Raw genomic sequence first — 18,650 nt, 5'->3', positions numbered from 1 at the left:
GAAAAGTAAACACAGAGACAGAAAGTAGAAAAACGAGAAGTTGCAGGTGCTTCAGGTAAAATTAGAAAAGAGATATTTTTATTTTTATTTCTTTGGGGGGGAGAGGAAATCAATTTTGGATAACTGCATTGGTGGCGTAAGAAGCCAAGAAGAGACATCTTGGATCAGAGCAAAGGACAATCTAGTCCAACTTTGTGTTCTTGTAGTGGCTAAGCAGATGCCTATGGGAAACCTGCAAGCACAATCAGCCTCCATGGATGACTCCTATTTGTCTATAATAATAATAATAATAAATTTTTATTTATACCCCGCCCGGGCTCAGGGTGGCTAACAACAAATTTAGTACACTTAATTGATGCAACAAAAAACAGCATAAAATACAATATAAAACATGAATAACAATAAATTCAAAATTCAAAAATCAATTTTTTTGGGGGGGATCCATCCAATAAACATTAGATGATCACCAGGGCTAGCTGGCTAAATTAGTCCTATTTGAGCCAGCATGGAGACCAGGGGAGAATTAGCTGTGGTATCCCAGAGCGGGTAATCTTCATAAAAAGGAAAAGGGGAGGGAAGGAAGGGGAATAAAAGATCAGGCTAAATTCAGACTGAAAAACAGGTAGAATAGCTCTGTCTCACAGGCCTGACAGAAGGATGTTAAATCCTGCAGGGCCCTAGTCTCATGGGACAGAGCATCCCACCAGGTCGGAGCCATCACTGAGAAGGCCCTGGCCCTGGAGGGGGATAATCTGACTTCCTTAGGGCCTGGGACCTCTAAACTATGGTTATTCATGGGCCTTAAGGTCCTCTGCGGGGCATACCAGGAGAGGCGGTCCCGTAAATATGAGGGCCCTAAGCCATATAATGTTTTTATTCTGTGAATTGATTTTATTCTGTGAACCACCTTGAGACCCACTGGTATATTCAATAAATAACAGTAAAAATAATAATGTCTGATTGTAACCTTATTCACTGAGGAAAAAATGGCATTTCGTGTAATTCTCTCATGTGACCAAAAAGTAGCACCAATATGAGTGCTTTTTTTATTATGTTGATGGCGAATGTTTGAAGCTTCCGGACAGTTAAAAGAAAGCACTTCTTTATGCAGGGCATGAAATTAAACTGTGGAACTCACACCCACAGGAGACAGTGATGGCTGCTAACCAGTTTGGATGGCTTTAAAGTACTGTTTTAGGGGGACAGGGGGTGGGCTGGTGTGGAGGATTCCCTGGTCCTGAATGGGGTAACTGTGCCCCTGAAGGACCAGGTGCGCAGCCTGGGAGTCATTTTGGACTCACAGCTGTCCATGGAGGCGCAGGTCAATTCTGTATCTAGGGCAGCTGTCTACCAGCTCCATCTAATAAGCAGCCAAAGACTCTACCTGCCCGCAGACTGTCTTGCCAGAGTGGTGCATGCTCTGGTTATCTCCCATTTGGACTCCCATGCGCTCTACATGGGGCTACCTTTGAAGGTGACCCGGAAACTACAACTAATCCAGAATGCGGCAGCTAGACGGCAGCCGCCGAGACCACATAACACCGGTCTTGAAAGACCTACATTGGCTTCCAGTACGTTTCCGAGCACAATTCAGAGTGTTGGTGCTGACCTTTAATAGCCCTAAACAGCTTCGGTCCTGTATACCTGAAGGAGCGTCTCCACCCCCATCGTTCTGCTTGGACACGGAGGTTCAGCGCCGAGGCCCTTCTGGCGGTTCCATCCTTGCGAGAAGCAAAGCTACAGGGAACCAGGCAGAGGGCCTTCTTGGTAGTGGTGCCCGCCCTGTGGAACGCCCTCCCATCAGATGTCTAAGAGATAAACAACTACCTGACATTTAGAAGACATCTGAAGGCAGCCTTGTTCAGGGAAGTTTTTAATGTGTGACATTTTAATGTATTTTTATTCTTTGTTGGAAGCCTCCCAGAGTGGCTGGGGAAGGATTTGATATCCCGCTTTGTCACTACCCGAAGGAGTCTCAAAGCGGCTAACATTCTCCTTTCCCTTCCTCCTCCACAACAAACACTCTGTGAGGTGAGTGGGGCTGAGAGACTTCAGAGAAGTGTGACTAACCCATGGTCACCTAGCAGCTGCATGTGGAGGAGCGGGGAAGCAAACCTGGTTCCCCAGATTACGAGTCCACCACTCTTAACCACTACACCACAGGGTATAAATAAATTATTATTATTATTATTATTATTATTATTATTATTATTATTATTAGATTGGACCAAATTCAGGGAGAATAAGATGATGCTCTGCCTCTGTGGTTGGAGGCAGCAATGCTTCTGAATGCCATTTCTGACAGCCACAGGAGGGGAGAAGGCTCTTGCCCTTGAATGCTCCTTGTGGGTTTCCTACAGACCTCTGGTTGGCTACGGTGAGAACAGGATGCGGGGCCAGATGGGCCTTGGGCATGATCCTGCAAGCTCTTCTTATGCTAAGTCGTTGTTTCATTTCTATTCCCCTCAGTGGCGTAGCGTGGGTTGTCAGCACCCGGGGCAAGGCAAGTAATTTGCGACCCCTAACCCGAGGATTTGCACCCCCTAACCCTAACCCCCAGATGTTGCGCCCGGTGCGGCCGGCCCCCCCTGCACCCCCCACGCTACGCCACTGATTCCCCTCAGAGCTAAAATGGCCGGAGTGGTTTTAACAATAAATTCCTCTTTGCAGAGAACTCTGCAACTGTAGCTCCGTGAAGAGGTCTCCTAGCAACTCTCAAAAACCTTAACAATCTAGTTCCCATGATGCTTTGGGGGAAGCCACGGCTGTCAAAGTGGTACAGCACTGTTTTAAATGTAAGGTGCGGTTATGGCAGGTGTGTGGATCCTCTGTGAGATGGAGGGCAATGGGAACAGTGACTGGGATGTAGCTAAGGCTCTAGTCCTCACTGTCCCACCATTTCCTTTGTGGTCAAGTTTAGGGGTGCCCAACATGGCATCCTCCAGATGTTGCTGTACTACAACTTCCATCATTCCTGACTGTTAGCCATACTGACTGGGGCTGATGGCTGTTCCCACAACAGAGCAGCACATTGGCTATACAGTGGTGCCCCGCAAGACGAATGCCTCGCAAGACGAAAAACCCGCTAGACGAAAGGGTTTTCTGTTTTTTGAGGTGCTTCACAAGACAAATTTCCCTATGGGCTTGCTTTGCAAGACGAAAACGTCTTGTGAGTTTTTTCCTTTTTCCCTTTTTCTAAACCGCTAAGCCGCTAATAGCCGCTTAGCCGCTAAGCCGCTAATAGCCGGTAAGCCGCTAATCCGCTAATAGGGATGCTTCGCAAGACGAAAAAACCGCTAGACGAAGAGACTCGCAGAACGGATTATTCTCCTCTTGCGAGGCACCACTGTACCTGCTGAAGGTGCCTTCATTACATATCTTTAGGCACCGGGTGAAAACGTTTCTCTTCAACAAGGCATTTGGCTGGTTCACATCCTATGGCCTTTTAAATGTGTCTTTCTCTGTGTGTGGGGTGTCCACTGGTTAGTTTGGCTTTTGTTTTAGCGTGTATTTTGAGCTTTCATTCTGTGTTTTTATGTTATGAACCGCCCTGTGATCCTTGGACAAAGGGTGGTATACAAATTTAATAAATAAAAGGAAAAATAAGTACAGTGCCTAAAGAGGGCTTCTCCACTCATTTCCCACTAAGTGTGTGATAATGGCTTTAAAGAAAACAATGCTGAAAGCGGAGAATTCTGCTTGCAGAGGCATTTTCTATTTGCGTTTTCCACAACTGTTTGTTCCCCTTTTTTGCCACATTTCTGGAGCTTTCGTTTCAATCACCTTCCATGAAGTACATTGAGTCCTTGTTCCCTTAACCCATTGGAGACATGAACTCCAGAATCTCTGTGTTTGAGATTACTGATAAGTTTCTGCTTTTGCAAAACCAACTGATGTTGCTGTTGTTGTTCAGCTTTACCCCAGTTAATGCTTCCATACTGAGCAGAAGGGCGTCTATTCTTTATAGCTAAGGAAAGATGGGTCGAACTGTTTCTGGCCTGTGGCAGGTTTGCATGTGCTCATTCATAAGTCTGTTCCATCTCATTCAAAGGAACCACACAGGAGAAGAGGAAGCTGTCTTTTGCTGAACCAGGCTATTGGTCTTTCTGGAACAGCAATATCCACATATTGTTATGGCTTTCCAGGATTTCATACAAGGCTTTCTCACAGCCTTACCCGGACATGGCAAGGACCTTGTGCACGCAAAGCAGATGTTCAACAACTGAAATACAGCTGAACATACAGAAAGTATCATTTTGGGGGTATGCATTCTACCCTAAAAGAGGGGCATCGGAAACTACAGTTCTACAGATGTTGAACTCTCAATTCCTATTAGCTCCAGACAGCCTGGCCAATGAATGGTCAGGGATCATGGGAGTTGTAATCCAACAACATCTGGAAGGCTGCCCACACCTGTCTTAAAGCAAGACCTAATCACTGTTTAGGGACGCGGGTGGCGCTGTGGGTTAAACCACGGAGCCTAGGGCTTGCTGAACAGAAGGTCGGTGGTTCAAATCCCCGCGACGGGGTGAGCTCCTGTTGCGCAGTCCCAGCTGCTGCCAACCTAGCGGTTTGAAAGCACATCAAAGTGCAGGTAGATAAATAGGTACCACTCCAGCGGGAAGGTAAAAGGCATTTCCGTGCACTGCTCTGGTTCACCAGAAGCGGCTTAGTCATGCTGGCCACATGACCTGAAAGCTGTACGCCGGCTCCCTCGTCCAATAAAGCGAGATGAGCACCGCAACCCCAGAGTCGGCCACGACTGGACCTAAGGGTCAGGGGTCCCCTTTACCCTTTAATCACTGTTTGGGATTTGGCAAAACGATGTCAGCACTAAAAAAATTTTTTAAAAATGGACCCATTAAAATCCTCAAGTGTCCCTACTGAGAATTGCTTGAGAACAGCAGGAGGAGGGACAACAGCAGAGAAATTCAGGACAAAGGAAACAGACCATCAACTTATGGTACTCCCTGCTGCAAGGTGGGGTGATGCCAATGGCTGTCATGGACCGGCTGGATGCTGAAGAGGGGTGGGAGGCACCAGCTGGGGAACCCCCAAAGAAAGAAGACTCAGAGCCAGGCAACTGGATGATGATGAGTGGTCAGAGGGAGAAGAGAGAGCAGAGGAGGGAGGAGGTGTCAGAAGCTGAAAAAGTAATCGAGGTTAGCGAGCAGGGAGAGGCTGGGGCACAGAGATCTCGAGAATCAGAGGCAGGAGAGAAAGTGGGGCAGGAGACAGAGATGAAGCAGGCTGCTGAAGAAGCCAGGGGGTCGCCCCCTCCTGCCGCAACCAGCTCCCCTCCTGCCTGGTCTCCCAGAATAGGCAGAGAAATGAAGAGGGCAGAGCAAAGAGAGAAAAGACAACAGAGTCTTAGGCTGCTGGGAAAGGAATCAGGGGATGAGCCTTAGAAAGCCAAGGGAAGGTGAGGACCCTCAGTTCTCACAACTGCTTCATTGGGGCAAGACCTATGGGGGGAGAGTTGCTGTGATCAATAGGCCTGCACTGTGTTAATAGCCCCGGACCAGACTGGCTTTGTCCCTGGCCACAATATAACAGACCCCATCAGGAAACTACTGAACCTGATCGAACACAGAAAGGCAACTAAACTCCCATTGACAATTATGTCCCTTGATATCCTCAAAGCCTTTGATTGCTTAGAGTGGAAATACATATTAGCAGTACTAACTAACATGAAATTTGGCCCCAACTTCCTACAAATCCTCAAGCAAATATACTCCCAAGCCTCAGCAAAATGCAGAGCTAACTATGGATTCTAATACTATAGCTATCCAAAGAGGCACGAAACAAGGATGCCCACTGTCTCCCTTCTTATTTATCCTGGCTCTGGAACCCTTAGCAATCCGAATCCGAGCAGCCACAGACATCAAGGGAGTGGAAATAAAAGGCAGAACCTATAAATTAGGGCTCTTTGCAGATGACCTAATGGTCACAACCCCAGACCCCATAAGCACAGCAACCTCCCTAATCAGAGAACTCAACACATTTGCAATGGTGTCGGGCCTACAGGTAAATTTTACAAAGTCAGAAGCTATGTGCTTCAACACCCCTCGTCACACCCAAAAAGAACTCACTAAGGTCACCAGAATAGGCCTGCACTGTTTGGGATTCTTTGAATAAAGAGTTAACTTCAATGAGACAAGTGTTTTTTTAATTGCTGGCCGGCTCCTGGCTCTGGCTCCTGACGACGGGTTTAAAAGGGAACTCATGGATGAGAGGTCGAATGGCCGTTGGCCATGAAAGTACCAAGCGCAGAGGCTTTGTGGCACTGACTGAATATCTGGGGACTGGGCGGGGGGGGGGGGCGTGAGGGGCCACACAAGCAGCAAGAAAAGATGATACATCCCTTGATATATCTTTCCAGAATCATCCTAGCTGGCTACTCTTGAAAAGAGGGGAACCGACTGATTTATCACAGTTCTACACTGCCCTTTAATTAAACATTTCCAGGGTAATTTACAATAATCCATAAAACAGTAGCCCTCAATAACACAGTTGACAATCAGCAAGGATTCCCGTTCCTAAGTACTGGGGAAAACCACAAATCCTAGCTTTTAAAGAAAGTGAGCGGGCAAGATCCCAATGTATAAAATAACATGCTATACTAAAACGGGGGAGGGAGGGAAAGAAGTTTCGATAAACTAAAAGACTTGTTAAACCTGTGGTAGAAGTTTATTTGTTTTTTATTGGCGCAGTGAAACAAATTGTACGGCAAGCTGTTTTGGAGGTAATTTAAGGCAAAATTGAGCTGAGAAAGTTACATTGTAATTGTGCAAATTATGTATAACCATAAACTGTACATAAATGGCGCTAACTATAGCAGCCTCTGGAATATTCGCAATGATTTCTAAGTCCCGCCCCCACTTGCTCTCCTTTATTTACTCACCAGTTTAAACTATTTTCTTCTTTGTTAACACAAAAATGTCTGAATTTTTTTAAAAAAAACAATTAAAAAAAACAAATAAACGTATCCATGAAAACCATGTAGCCAGTAGCAGTAAGGGGCAGAGCTAAAAAGAAAACAAGGAGACACCTTTAGTGAATGGCCTGATGGAGTGGAGAAGCTTTCCTGATCCCTTGGCAGGGGAGTTGCTGGAGAGGAAGGGGGAGGACAGCATGGTGTAAGTGGACCAGCAGGAGAATCAGATTGCCTCCATTGGTGCGTTTGCACTGAGCTGACCTCCCGGCCACCTTGCCCCTCCCACTCCCAGTAAGAAGCAGCCAATTACCTGCCAGGAGATCAGGTAAGTGCCTCCGGCCCACCCCACTGTGTGCTATTGCCAGCCACAATGAAGATACAGAATGTCTCCCAGCCAGGCTGGGACTAAGAGCCTTTAGACTTCTCTGCTCATCCATCCATTGCCATTCCGGCTGGCTTCATTAGAGGGAGAGAAGCAAGACAGGAAAGCACTGTCCAATGGCCTGCCTGGGACCACCTGACATTCAGCTCCTCGCCTCCTGTTATGTACTGAGTTGCATAGAATCCAAAATGCAGCAGTCTGATTGGTCCTAGAACAAAAGGATTCAGAATGCAGCAGTCTGATTGGCCCTAGAACAATAGGATTCAGAATGTAACAGTCTGATTGGTCCTAGAACAATAGGATCCAGAATGCAGCAGTCTGATTGGTCCACAGGAGCCACCCAATCCAGCTCCAGGTGGAAGTGAATCTGCAACCTGATTGGCCAATCGCGTAGGGCCCATTGTGTAAATAATGTATATAAAGCAGACATGTATATAAAGCTTCCATTCCTCCTCACCACTATGAGCTGAATAAAGAGCATGAAATCCACTCTCGACTCCGAGTATATTTCACCTCTCTAGTGGTGATTGGAGAAAACAGTGAAGAGCTGTGCTTTCTGCTTTGTAAACCATAGTCAGGGTTATTCAGTTTGAAAGATAGGGTGGAAATAAGATCAGGGTCAACTGTTTTGGCCGAGATTTTTCAGCCTCAGAGAGCTACAATTCCCAGAGTGAGTTAACAGTCAATCCTGCTTCCTAGGGAACTCTGGAAATTTCAGCTCTGTGAGAGGGAATGGGGTGTCCTGGCAACTCTCAGCACCCTTAACAAACCACAGCTCCCAGAATTCTTTAATTCTTTAAGAGAGGAGCTGACCTCCTCTTTTAACCTCTTTTAACCTGCGGCATCTACCTGGCATGCTGAATGTCTCAGATTTAATCCCCAGATCTCCAGGGATTCCCTGCATGTAACCCCAGAGAGATGCTGTCAGTCATTGGAGACAATACATACTGAGCTACATGGACCAATGATCTGACGCGGTAGAGCAGCTTCGTTTGTTCGATCTCATTGCTTTCTTCAACAGTATCAAAACAATATTCACAGAATTCACAGATAGCAAAATTGTGTTCTCCAAAATATTCGCTAAACAATTCTTGAATATATCTGTATTAAGTTCTGTGGCTTGCAAACAAAGTCTTCTGAAGGTGATCCAAAACTCATGCCACCCAGAAACTTCCAGTTTCAAGTGTTCAACTCCGCATGCTTGATTTACAGACTTTTTGGCAAATATTTGGAATATTTTAGTAAGGCCTTGCTTGGTAAGTAGGTATGCACTGGTGAATCAGACTTGTGTGGAATTCAGTTAAACAAAACTTATCCACGTCTGTATTTTATGTCTGAAAGAACTGGAGGCAGAAACAATTGAACAAAACTGCTTGTAAAAAATGGTTAATTTCAATCTTTCAGTACACAACTCGCTTTAAGGATGTAATTATGGTTTATGTAACCCACCTCCTTTACTCTTGATGAGAATAAAGTTTGGGGGTTTGTGAAAGAAAAGGATGTACCATCAACAAGACAGCAGATTTTTTGTTGGAATGAAGTAATGTGGTTTTAGCAGAAATGATATAAAGGACTAGGTTAAAATTGATTTTTTAATTGGTGAAAGACGAGAATTACAGTATATTAAGATAAATTATTAGGATAAAAACAAAGCTGGAAAGGATTTGCTGAAACATCTAATTGAACTAGAATACAAAAAAGGGAGGTGTGAGGAGGTCAAGGAAATAAGCAAAGGAAAGAAAGTTATGTAAAGGTTTGATCTGGTTTTTTTATCAATTGTTTGTATTTTTTCTGTTTTTTATTTTTCCTTTTTTGTCCTTTTATTTTTTGTATCTTTGTAATCTTTAAAATTTGAATAAATACTATTTTTTTTAAAAAGACAGCAGATTTTTGAGGACAGTTACCCCGAGATAAAACTTGGCAAGCAAAACAATTAACGCCGGAGACAATCCATTCAAACTTTTTGTTTAGGCGTCTCAGCTTTTCTGTCTAGACTCAATAGCTGCTGGATAGGAAACACTGGCAATCTTTATGCTGCAACCTTGATAGCTTGTGAAATTCATAAGATTATTTCAGATGAAGGAGGGCGAGGAACTCATTTAACCTCAACTGGTATCTCTTCTAACCAGTGCTGTTTTTCTAGAAGAAGAGGTGCTGAAGTTCACCATGAACTTCCCCCTTGTTCTTTGAGAATGACAATGACCGCTCCCCGCATAAAACGGGGGGCGCCCTTTGCGGGGACACGCACAGCCCCTAGATCTGGAGCGGCTCCATCAGCATAGGCTTGGCTTTGCCTTCCCTCAGGTGGGATACCTGGAGGTCTCCGCCTACCTCAGTCAGTTGTCCAATCCCACCTGGGGGAAGCGTTGCCAAGGAGAACAGGCCAGGTAGGGGAGGGACTACCTGCCCACACAATAGAGGGAGGATCTTACCTGGGAATCCTCACTTGGCTCCAGAGCTTCTCCCACCCTACCCACCCTCAGTTAATGTCTTATTTTGCAGGTTAACTTTTCTTCACAGGTATGCGGGCGCTGCTACGTCAAGGTCACTTTTAAAGGGCCGGAAAGGAATTTCCCTGCATTGGCAGGTTTTGCCTTTCCCGTAGCAAAACATCACAACTTTGGCGGTATCAGGCCTTGGGTGAAATCCTTTAGTCTATCTTCCTCTTTGCAGCGGCGATACCAGGGTTCCCCGTTAAAAGGGTTTCTGAAGGGAGCCTTTGACCGTACGCCGAGAGGTCGTAATTGCTCTCCCCTGCGGTGGCGGCGTAACGGGGGCGGCTATCTCTGCTTGAACATATGTTCTCCAGAGCCGGCCCATCCCCCCCCCACTGGATAACCCTGATGCTCCCTAGGTTCCCGGCTGGGGACTGGGGAGGGAGAACGCCCAATGCCTGAGCCAAGGTCTACCCACATTTGAAATTTAATAAAGTTGTGGCCAATTTAATCCCATAGCATGTTGTCTTGAGTCATTAGTCCACATGACGGGGGGGGGGGAGGCCGGGATCTGGGGGACTCCGGCTGTCCACGCAATGGTGCCCACCTGAGAGGTGCTGGAGCTGAGCTCCGGTGAGCTCTGGCTGAAAAATATCTCTCTCTCTGCTTCTAACTTCAATAAAGATACCATGGACCGAGCCAGACTTACCCATGTAAAACTTGCATAACGTTTTCTTCAATCATTGCCAGTCAAAGAAAAGGAATGGCATGGCATGTGCAGGGACAAGGGCGATGGGTGGGTGGGAGGAAACAACTTGCTTCATGGATCATGGAAGATACACATAGCCTTATGATGATCTCATGGAGGATGAGGGGAATGAGGGGTTAAATTTTGCTTAATTCAATTTCCTGCATGGAGATCACTTGTGTACATGTAGGAAATTACATGTATTCTTCTTGGAAGCTAAGCAGGGTCTGTCCTGGTTAGTACATGGATGGGACACCTGATCGGCAATTCTTAAGTTATTTATTTGGATTTTTCTCCCATCGCTCCTCTCAAGAAGCTATGATCTTTGCAGCCCCTTTTCCATTCTAACTTTACAACAACCCTTCAAGGTTGGCTAGAATAAGTGTGAATGGCCTACAGTCACTTAGTAAGCTTTCTGGCTGAACAGGTGCTTTCAACCAGCTCTGTCTAAATTTGTTGTATTTAATTTTTGTTATTGGTAAGTAGTACCTTTACCTTTACCTTTTAGAATTTCTGAAGCACCCACCTAGCAATCACCAGCATGACATTTCACAATGTCCGGCATGGTGAGGTGGTTAAAGTGTCTAACTAGGACTGGGAAGTAAAAGGTAAAGGTAAAGGGACCCCTGACCATTAGGTCCAGTTGCGGACGACTCTGGGGTTGCGGCGCTCATCTCGCTTTACTGGCCGAGGGAGCCGGCGTACAGCTTCCGGGTCATGTGGCCAGCATGACTAAGCCGCTTCTGGCAAACCAGAGCAGCTCATGGAAACGCCGTTTACCTTCATGCTGGAGTGGTACCTATTTATCTACTTGCACTGGTGTGCTTTCGAACTGCTAGATTGGCAGGAGCAGGGACCGAGCAATGGGAGCTCATCCCGTCACAGGGATTCAAACTGCCAACCTTCTGATCGGCAAGTCCTAGGCTCTGTGTTTTAACCCACAGCGCCACCCACATCCCTAGGACTGGGAAGACCAGGGCTCAAATGCTCATTGTGCCTGAAATCTAGCTGAGTGACATTGGACCAGTCACCAGCTGTCGGGTTAACCTTTCTCACAGGATTGTTATGAAAATAATGTGGAGTTGGGAAGGACAACTTTCAGCAGACTGAGTCCCTTGGAGAAATGGTGGGATGAAACTGTCAGAATAACATAATAACCAGAAATGTCTCCATGGGTGAGGCAAAGCCACAATGCTAGCTTCCTAACAGTAAGGAGAGGGGCAGGGGCAAAGGGGCGGGGGGGGGGGGTTAAAGTGGTGCAAATTTAATGGAACCAAACTGGCTCCACTAGGAGATTTTCACTGCACGAACTTCTCTGCCACCTCTCTCCAGGTAAGCAACAGGTGACATGCCTGCTGGGAAGCTTTTGAAGTGGGTCGACCCCAGCTGTCAAACCACTTCTGATAATGGCAAGTTCTCCGTCTTTCAGAAGAAGGCATTGTCCCAACAATTATAAAAGTCGAACAAAAGTATTTTGCTCACTATTTTGGCACAGGAACACTTCGCCTATTAGGGGGTTGATTAATGGCCGCTTTTTTATCTCTTTCCTGCTTCCATCTGCCTTTCTTCCAATTTTGGATTGTTGAGTGATTAGTTTCACAGAGGAACAGATGAGAGGAACAGATGAGAAGAACAAATGTTACCAAAAGAGGGTGGGGGAGTTGCCATTGAAATTTAGCCTAAAACACAATTGGAAGCAACTCTGGAGGTTCCTCTTTAGGTGAAGAATCTAAAGAGTTTTAGAAGATAATTACAACTGAAATCTCTTCAAAGATGGGTGGTGATTCTGCTTAAGTCTCGATGGGAGGAAGCCATTATGGAGTTGCTGAACTCCAATGCTCCTCTGCCTATGGTCATGGGATATGTAGTCCAACAACATCTGCAGGGCTCCATGCTGGCTACTGGCTTAGCCTCTAACGGTTAGAGGCTAGAGTCTAACCAGATCATGCCTAAGACAAAATGTGAAGTGAATTTGTGGGTCCTTTGTGCAATAGAAAATATGAGAATGTGGTGTGAAATTTTGTGGTCAAACGAAACATGGTTATGAAGAGGCACTGGGTTCACATGTGATGGCAAGCTACAGATAAACAAGCAAAGGTTCGTAAGCCAACAACAAACCATGACTTCAGATCATGGTATGCTGGCAGTTAACAAACCATAATTAAGCCATTGGGCAACATTCACACATAGCATGAAGCCATGGTTTAGTAAACCGCGATTTAATAAACAACGGCTTAGTGTTATGTGTGAACTGGGCCAGTACCATTTCTAGGAAGAGTATGTCCATTGAAAAGAGCATTTTGGTGCCATTCAACATGCTATGGGGGCTACGCATTATGTACAGAAATCTCTCCCCTGTGTGATAGGCCTTGGAATGCACAGTGAGGTAACTTCCTGAGGTTTTTTTTTTTGTTTTTTTTTTTTGGCCAAGTTCTCTCAGTGAAGTGTTAAGCCTATATATGAGACGTACTACTTCAGATTTAGCAGATTTGACTGAATGCTGCTGCTTACAGGCATTCCTTCCACATAGAAAATTTGTCTAGCCTTTCCCTGATATGCTAGTTTTCTACATGAGGTCATTTGGGAGGGGGAGGGGATTGAGATGTCAAGATGTGTCCTGCCCCTCCTGCGGTCTAAAGTGGAACAGCCAAGAAACATATCTCGATGGCCCTTGTGGTCTCTTCCAACTCTATGATTCTATGATTCTATGATTCTATGAAATGCAAGTTCTCTTCAGGCATTCCAAAAAGGGGAAAGTAAACAAGTGAGGAGAACAGCAGGGACAAGCACACCCGTCCACCATCAACATTTCCATCACCTTCCATCTTGGGGCAGGTGACTGCCTGCAGCTGGGAGCCTCTGGTACCTGTGCAGGTTCTCTGTGCTCCCTTCCCCTTTGCCCCCCCAAAAAGCTACACTTTCCCAATAATATGAAACACCTTCAAGAAAGTTAATATCGCTATCTGATCTCCGGAAAATGAACTATTGTCTCTGCCCTTACTTGCAATGGAGAAATAACTTATACAGGAGAAATAATTTTCATCTGATCCATGTCTGCTATGTTCTCTCTTTCTTTCAAAACCAACACAAAGGCCAATTCTCAAAGTAATTTAACAGCTGTTCCTTCACCCCAGGGGACTCTGGGAGGAGAATAGAGGACTCTCAGCACCCTTAACAAACCACACTTCCCAGGAGAGAAGCTATGACTGTTAAAGTGGCATAAGGAAGTAATAGTGCCACTGTATTCTGCTCTGGTCAGACCTCACCTGGAGTACTGTGTCCAGTTCTGAGCACCACAGTTCAAGAAGGACACGGACAAACTGGAACGTGTCCAGAGGAGGGCAACCAAAATGGTCAAAGGCCTGGAAACGATGCCTTATGAGGAACGGCTAAGGGAGCTGGGCATGTTTAGCCTGGAGAAGAGGAGGTTAAGGGGTGATATGATAGCCATGTTCAAATATATAAAAGGATGTCACATAGAGGAGGGAGAAAGGTTGTTTTCTGCTGCTCCAGAGAAGCGGACACGGAGCAATGGCTCCAAACTACAAGAAAGAAGATTCCACCTAAACATTAGGAAGAACTTCCTGACAGTAAGAGCTGTTCGACAGTGGAATTTGCTGCCAAGGAGTGTGGTGGAGTCTCCTTCTTTGGAGGTCTTTAAGCAGAGGCTTGACAACCATATGTCAGGAGTGCTCTGATGGTGTTTCCTGCTTGGCAGGGGGTTGGACTCGATGGCCCTTGTGGTCTCTTCCAACTCTATGATTCTATGAGTGCTTTAAATGCATCGTGTGGCCACATAGAAATTCCATAAATTATACCTTTGTTGCGCATAACCGCATTGAGGTTTGCTGCTGAAAACAAATTTTGCTGAGATCTTATGCCTGAGGAAGAATATGCACATGCTCTTTGCTCTTTCCCTTAGAAAGACCCCGACAACCCCTCCTCATTTAACCAGCTTGACATGTGCAACAATGCTTTGCAATGATGCTTAAGTGATGTGGTCTACTAAGGCACAAATGGGGAAACTGTGACCTTCCAGATCCCAGACTCCAGCTCACATTGGCCTCAGCCAGCATGGGCAAAGTTCAGGGACGATGGGAGCTGTAGTCCAGGAATATCTTGGAGGACCACAGGTTCCCTGTTCTTGGCGTCACCTCCTCTCAAACCTTCATGGATACAGGGACAATTGTAGAGCCCCTTACTGGACCAAATCCTTGCTATGTATCTTTGGTGCATAGGGTGAGAATCTGCCATTTGTGCTTCAGCAAGAAGAAACCCCACAATTTTATTCCAGCAAGGACACCGTTAAGTATTGGTGGTAATCTCTGTGTTACAGAGCTGCTGAAACATCTGATAAAGAACACTGCCTGTGTCAGATCCCGAGGAATAAATGGGAACTTCAAGAAACTGCCTTGTAATTGAGAAATCCAACAGTGAGCTGTCTTCATTTATTCTCATTAGAGCTTCTTGTTCCATTTCATCCCATAAGGACCATTTGCTTTCCCCCCTTTTTCAAAATTTAAAAGAAAACCATCCTTATCTAGGACTCCCCCTCACGCGCCCCCTCCCCCCTTCACTTTTAGGAAACTCCGCAAAGTACTGTGTGATCATGATGTAAACCACTAACTTCTTTGCAAAGGAAAAAAAGTCTCAGCAGAGAAGATAGGAGCTAGTTGCTACAACGCTCCGGTTGAAAAGGTTGCCAGATTTTCCCCAGATAAGTTGTGCTGCTTTTCAGCAGACAGACTTTTACTTTGTTCAGTTTCAGCTGTGTTCAAGCAAGGTTTTTTGTTTTTCGTTTTGGAGAAAACGCCAAGCGCTTAATATCATAAATTACTTTGGAAACCCCCACTGCTGTGGGAAACTCCGACTGAAACTTTTTTGCGCAGGCAACTTATCTCTCTCCAACGCTTGCAAACCTCCTTTGAGGAGGGTTGCTGTGGTCCCAGAAGAACCAGCGATCCCTCCCTCTGAATATCCTCCAGAAAGAGTGAGCCCAATTTATCAAAGGAGGAGATAATCTCCAGAGACCAAAGCAAAAGTCTGCTGTAGAGTTCTTTTGGTTGCCCAATTTACTCACAGTTCTGTGGCGTTCCTGGGGATGTCCTGCGGCACTTGGGTCACCTTGCTATCCTGGCAGGTGAACATCAAGTTGTCCAAGAACTGACAGGTGGGATGCCCGGAGCCAGACCCCAAGAGGAGAAGCAGGCAGAAGCAGGCAGAAGGGAACAGAGCCATGCTTGCCTCTGCAATGCCCTCTCTCCCGGCCACTGAAAGAGAAGCTCCTCCTTCCTCACTCCTTCCACCGAGGCACCGCCTTAATGGGCAGTGGTGAGTCATGCAACACCCAAGGAAGGTCTTCTGCACCTCAGGGGTGGGCCAGAAGGTAGATCTGCAGTCAATACGAGTGATTTGCAGCAAGGTTTACTCCCTCCCCAATTGTTTGAGTAAACAGCAACATAACATCAGGGAAGGGCTGTAGTTCAGTGGCAGAGCACATAGGTGGACTGATTGATTGGCTGATTGTATTTACTGTACGTTTCCATGTATAAGACGATTTTTTAATTATAAAACAATGTAAAAGAATTGGGGTTGTCTTATACACAGGTGTATAAGACACACACACATAAGATACACAGGACGCAGGTGGCGCTGTGGGTTAAAGCCTCAGCGCCTAGGACTTGCCGATCGAAAGGTCGGCGGTTCGAATCCCTGCAGCGGGGTGCGCTCCCGCTGCTCGGTCCCAGCGCCTGCCAACCTAGCAGTTCGAAAGCACCTCCGGGTGCAAGTAGATAAATAGGGACCGCTTACCAGCGGGAAGGTAAACGGCGTTTCCGTGTGCGGCTCTGGCTCGCCAGAGCAGCGATGTCACGCTGGCCACGTGACCCGGAAGTGTCTCCGGACAGCGCTGGCCCCTGGCCTCTTAAGTGAGATGGGCGCACAACCCCAGAGTCTGTCAAGACTGGCCCGTACGGGCAGGGGTACCTTTACCTTTACCTTATACACAGATAGTTCAGAGACGGGCAAGCAGGAGATTGTCAATGATGATTGGGTGGGTGACTGGTGGCTGTGTCAAGGGCTGGTGTCGATTGGCTGTTGCTTTATCAATTGGGCGGGTGATTGGTGGCTGTGTGAAGGCCTGCTGTTGATTGGCTGCCGCTGCAGCAATTGGGTGTGATTGGGAGATGGTTGGTGGCTTTGGTGACATGTGCGATTTGCAGTGTCAGTCAGGAGGCTGAGTGGTTTTTGGCAGTTGCCCCCCCTAAAAAAGCTCAACAACTCTGGGCAATCTCCCCCCATTATCTTAATTTGGGGTCCCCCAAAATAGGGGTTGTCTTATACATGGAAAAATACAGTATATGCTGCTTTTCATTCAAATGAATTTCAAGAAGGCTTACAACCAATAAATAACCATAACATAATAAAACACAATAGCACATCACGAATACAGCATACATCATATAAAATAATTAACAAATAACCAATAAAACAGTTGCAATTAAAAAAAACCACTTAACAAAACAGCAACTAAAAAGTAAGCCAAACCTCACAATTACGCCAAGTCATATGATTAACAAATCAATGCGGCATCTAGAATCTAAAAAACGATATTAAAAACTTTAACAAAATAGCAGCTAAAAATATAAGCTAAGCACTAAGTCCGTTCACACCATCTCTGCACCCCCATGACTCATACCCTCTCTCCTTTAAAACAAAACTACACAGCAAACCAACAAGACAATCAATACTAATTGAAATAAAAAGAATTACATTTATACTGAAACTAAACTAAGACCCAGCCCCATCAAACATCCATCCCACCCATAACAGCTTAAAAAAACCAAAAACCAAAAACAACATTTAAAACACCACAGATGAACAAGTATTTTGAACATTTAAATACATTTAAAAACATTTTTGACATGCTCAGAGTGAGTGTGGGCCCTGTCCCTTAGGCCAGGTGGAAATAGGCCTTGAATCAGGGAGCGGTCTTCCTTCCACACTCACAACAGCAGTGTGGACCAGGGGTCTGACTTTGTATGTGGCATCTGACAAAGGTAGCTAACAAGGCAGGGAATCTCAGTTCGCTTCTACTGGGGGAAATAGTTGTCGTGGCTCAGAAGGTGTCATGAGGTGGGGAGCAAGGAAAAAACAGTCCCACAGGGATGGCTCACTCATTAGAGAGGGAGACTCGTAACCCCAGGGTCTTGGGTTCGAACCCCATGCTGGGCAGAAGATTCCTGCATTGCAGAGGGTTGAAGTAAATGATCTTTGTGGCTCCTTCCCACTCTGTTATTCTAGGATCTTACTGCAAACCTACTTATTTCACACTTCCCCAATCAATGGGCAAACTCATTTGAAAATTCATTTGAAAACTGCACTTCTCCACCAAACCTTGCAATGCATTTTCCAAGCCAAAGAAAAAAGTGTGCCAAGGTTTGTGTGCTAGTGAAAATAATTTTTTTAATGCATTATATTAGGAGAAATTTCTTGCAAGAAGGTGCGCATGGTGCAAAACTGCTCATAGAAATGTGTTTATTCAAAGAAATGTGCACTAAAATGCTGGCAGATTTTCATGAGTACTTTAAAAAAACAACTTGATCTGATGAACTGAATGTAGGATTGGGAAACTGAGAAACTGAGAGAAACCAAAAGTGATAGTTATGTCCCTCAGAGGCATCCAGTTATTTCATGTTTTCTGCACCTGCCTCTGGTTGGTAGACCTTGGGATGCTTGTAGATATCAGAGTTTGCCTGCCCTTCTCTGTATGGCCTGTCAGGGTCTCGGGGAAGGTGGGTGATGATTTTTTTGCTCATAATAATACTACAGTTGTACCTTGGATCGTGAACGCCTTAGTACTCAGACATTTTGGCTCCTGAACACCGCAAAGTGTTCTAGTTTGCAAACGTTCTTTGGAACCCAAATGTCCGCTGGGGCTTCCACGGCTTCCGATTGGCCGCAGGAGCTTCCTGCAGCCAATCAGCACGCGTGCTGTGGTTTCCAAATGTTTTGGAAGTCAAATGGACTTCTGGAACAGATTCCGTTCGGTTTCCAAGGTTCGACTGTATATGGTACTTTTTCATTTTACTTTTACTTTCAGTTTCACCGATGTTCAGAGTCTGTGGATGTTTGGAGTAGAGGAAGCTT

At 45.7% G+C, this 18,650-nt stretch overlaps 1 protein-coding gene across 3 annotated transcripts in view; it reads right to left on the bottom strand.

The window, feature by feature from the left end:
* Window positions 1–15,842, bottom strand: part of FSHR (follicle stimulating hormone receptor) — a gene marked incomplete at its 5' end in the record, with an annotated part of 87,914 nt that extends 72,072 nt beyond the window's left edge. For 2 of the 3 annotated variants that reach the window (XR_013836569.1, XM_079968633.1), the window contains one exon: window positions 15,583–15,842. Coding sequence is in view for 2 of the 3 variants with exons in the window: in XM_079968633.1 (XP_079824759.1) it covers window positions 15,583–15,842 (260 nt within the window). The remainder of the gene's footprint in view (window positions 1–15,582) is intronic. The other variant, XM_079968634.1, reaches the window with a different exon arrangement.
* Window positions 15,843–18,650: the final 2,808 nt, after the last annotated feature.

This window comes from Podarcis cretensis (genome assembly GCF_951804945.1).
Source record: "Podarcis cretensis genome assembly, chromosome: 3".
Lineage (NCBI taxonomy): Eukaryota > Metazoa > Chordata > Lepidosauria > Squamata > Lacertidae > Podarcis > Podarcis cretensis.
Note: the sequence above shows the minus strand (reverse complement) of the source record. Positions and strands in the feature narration are given on the sequence as shown.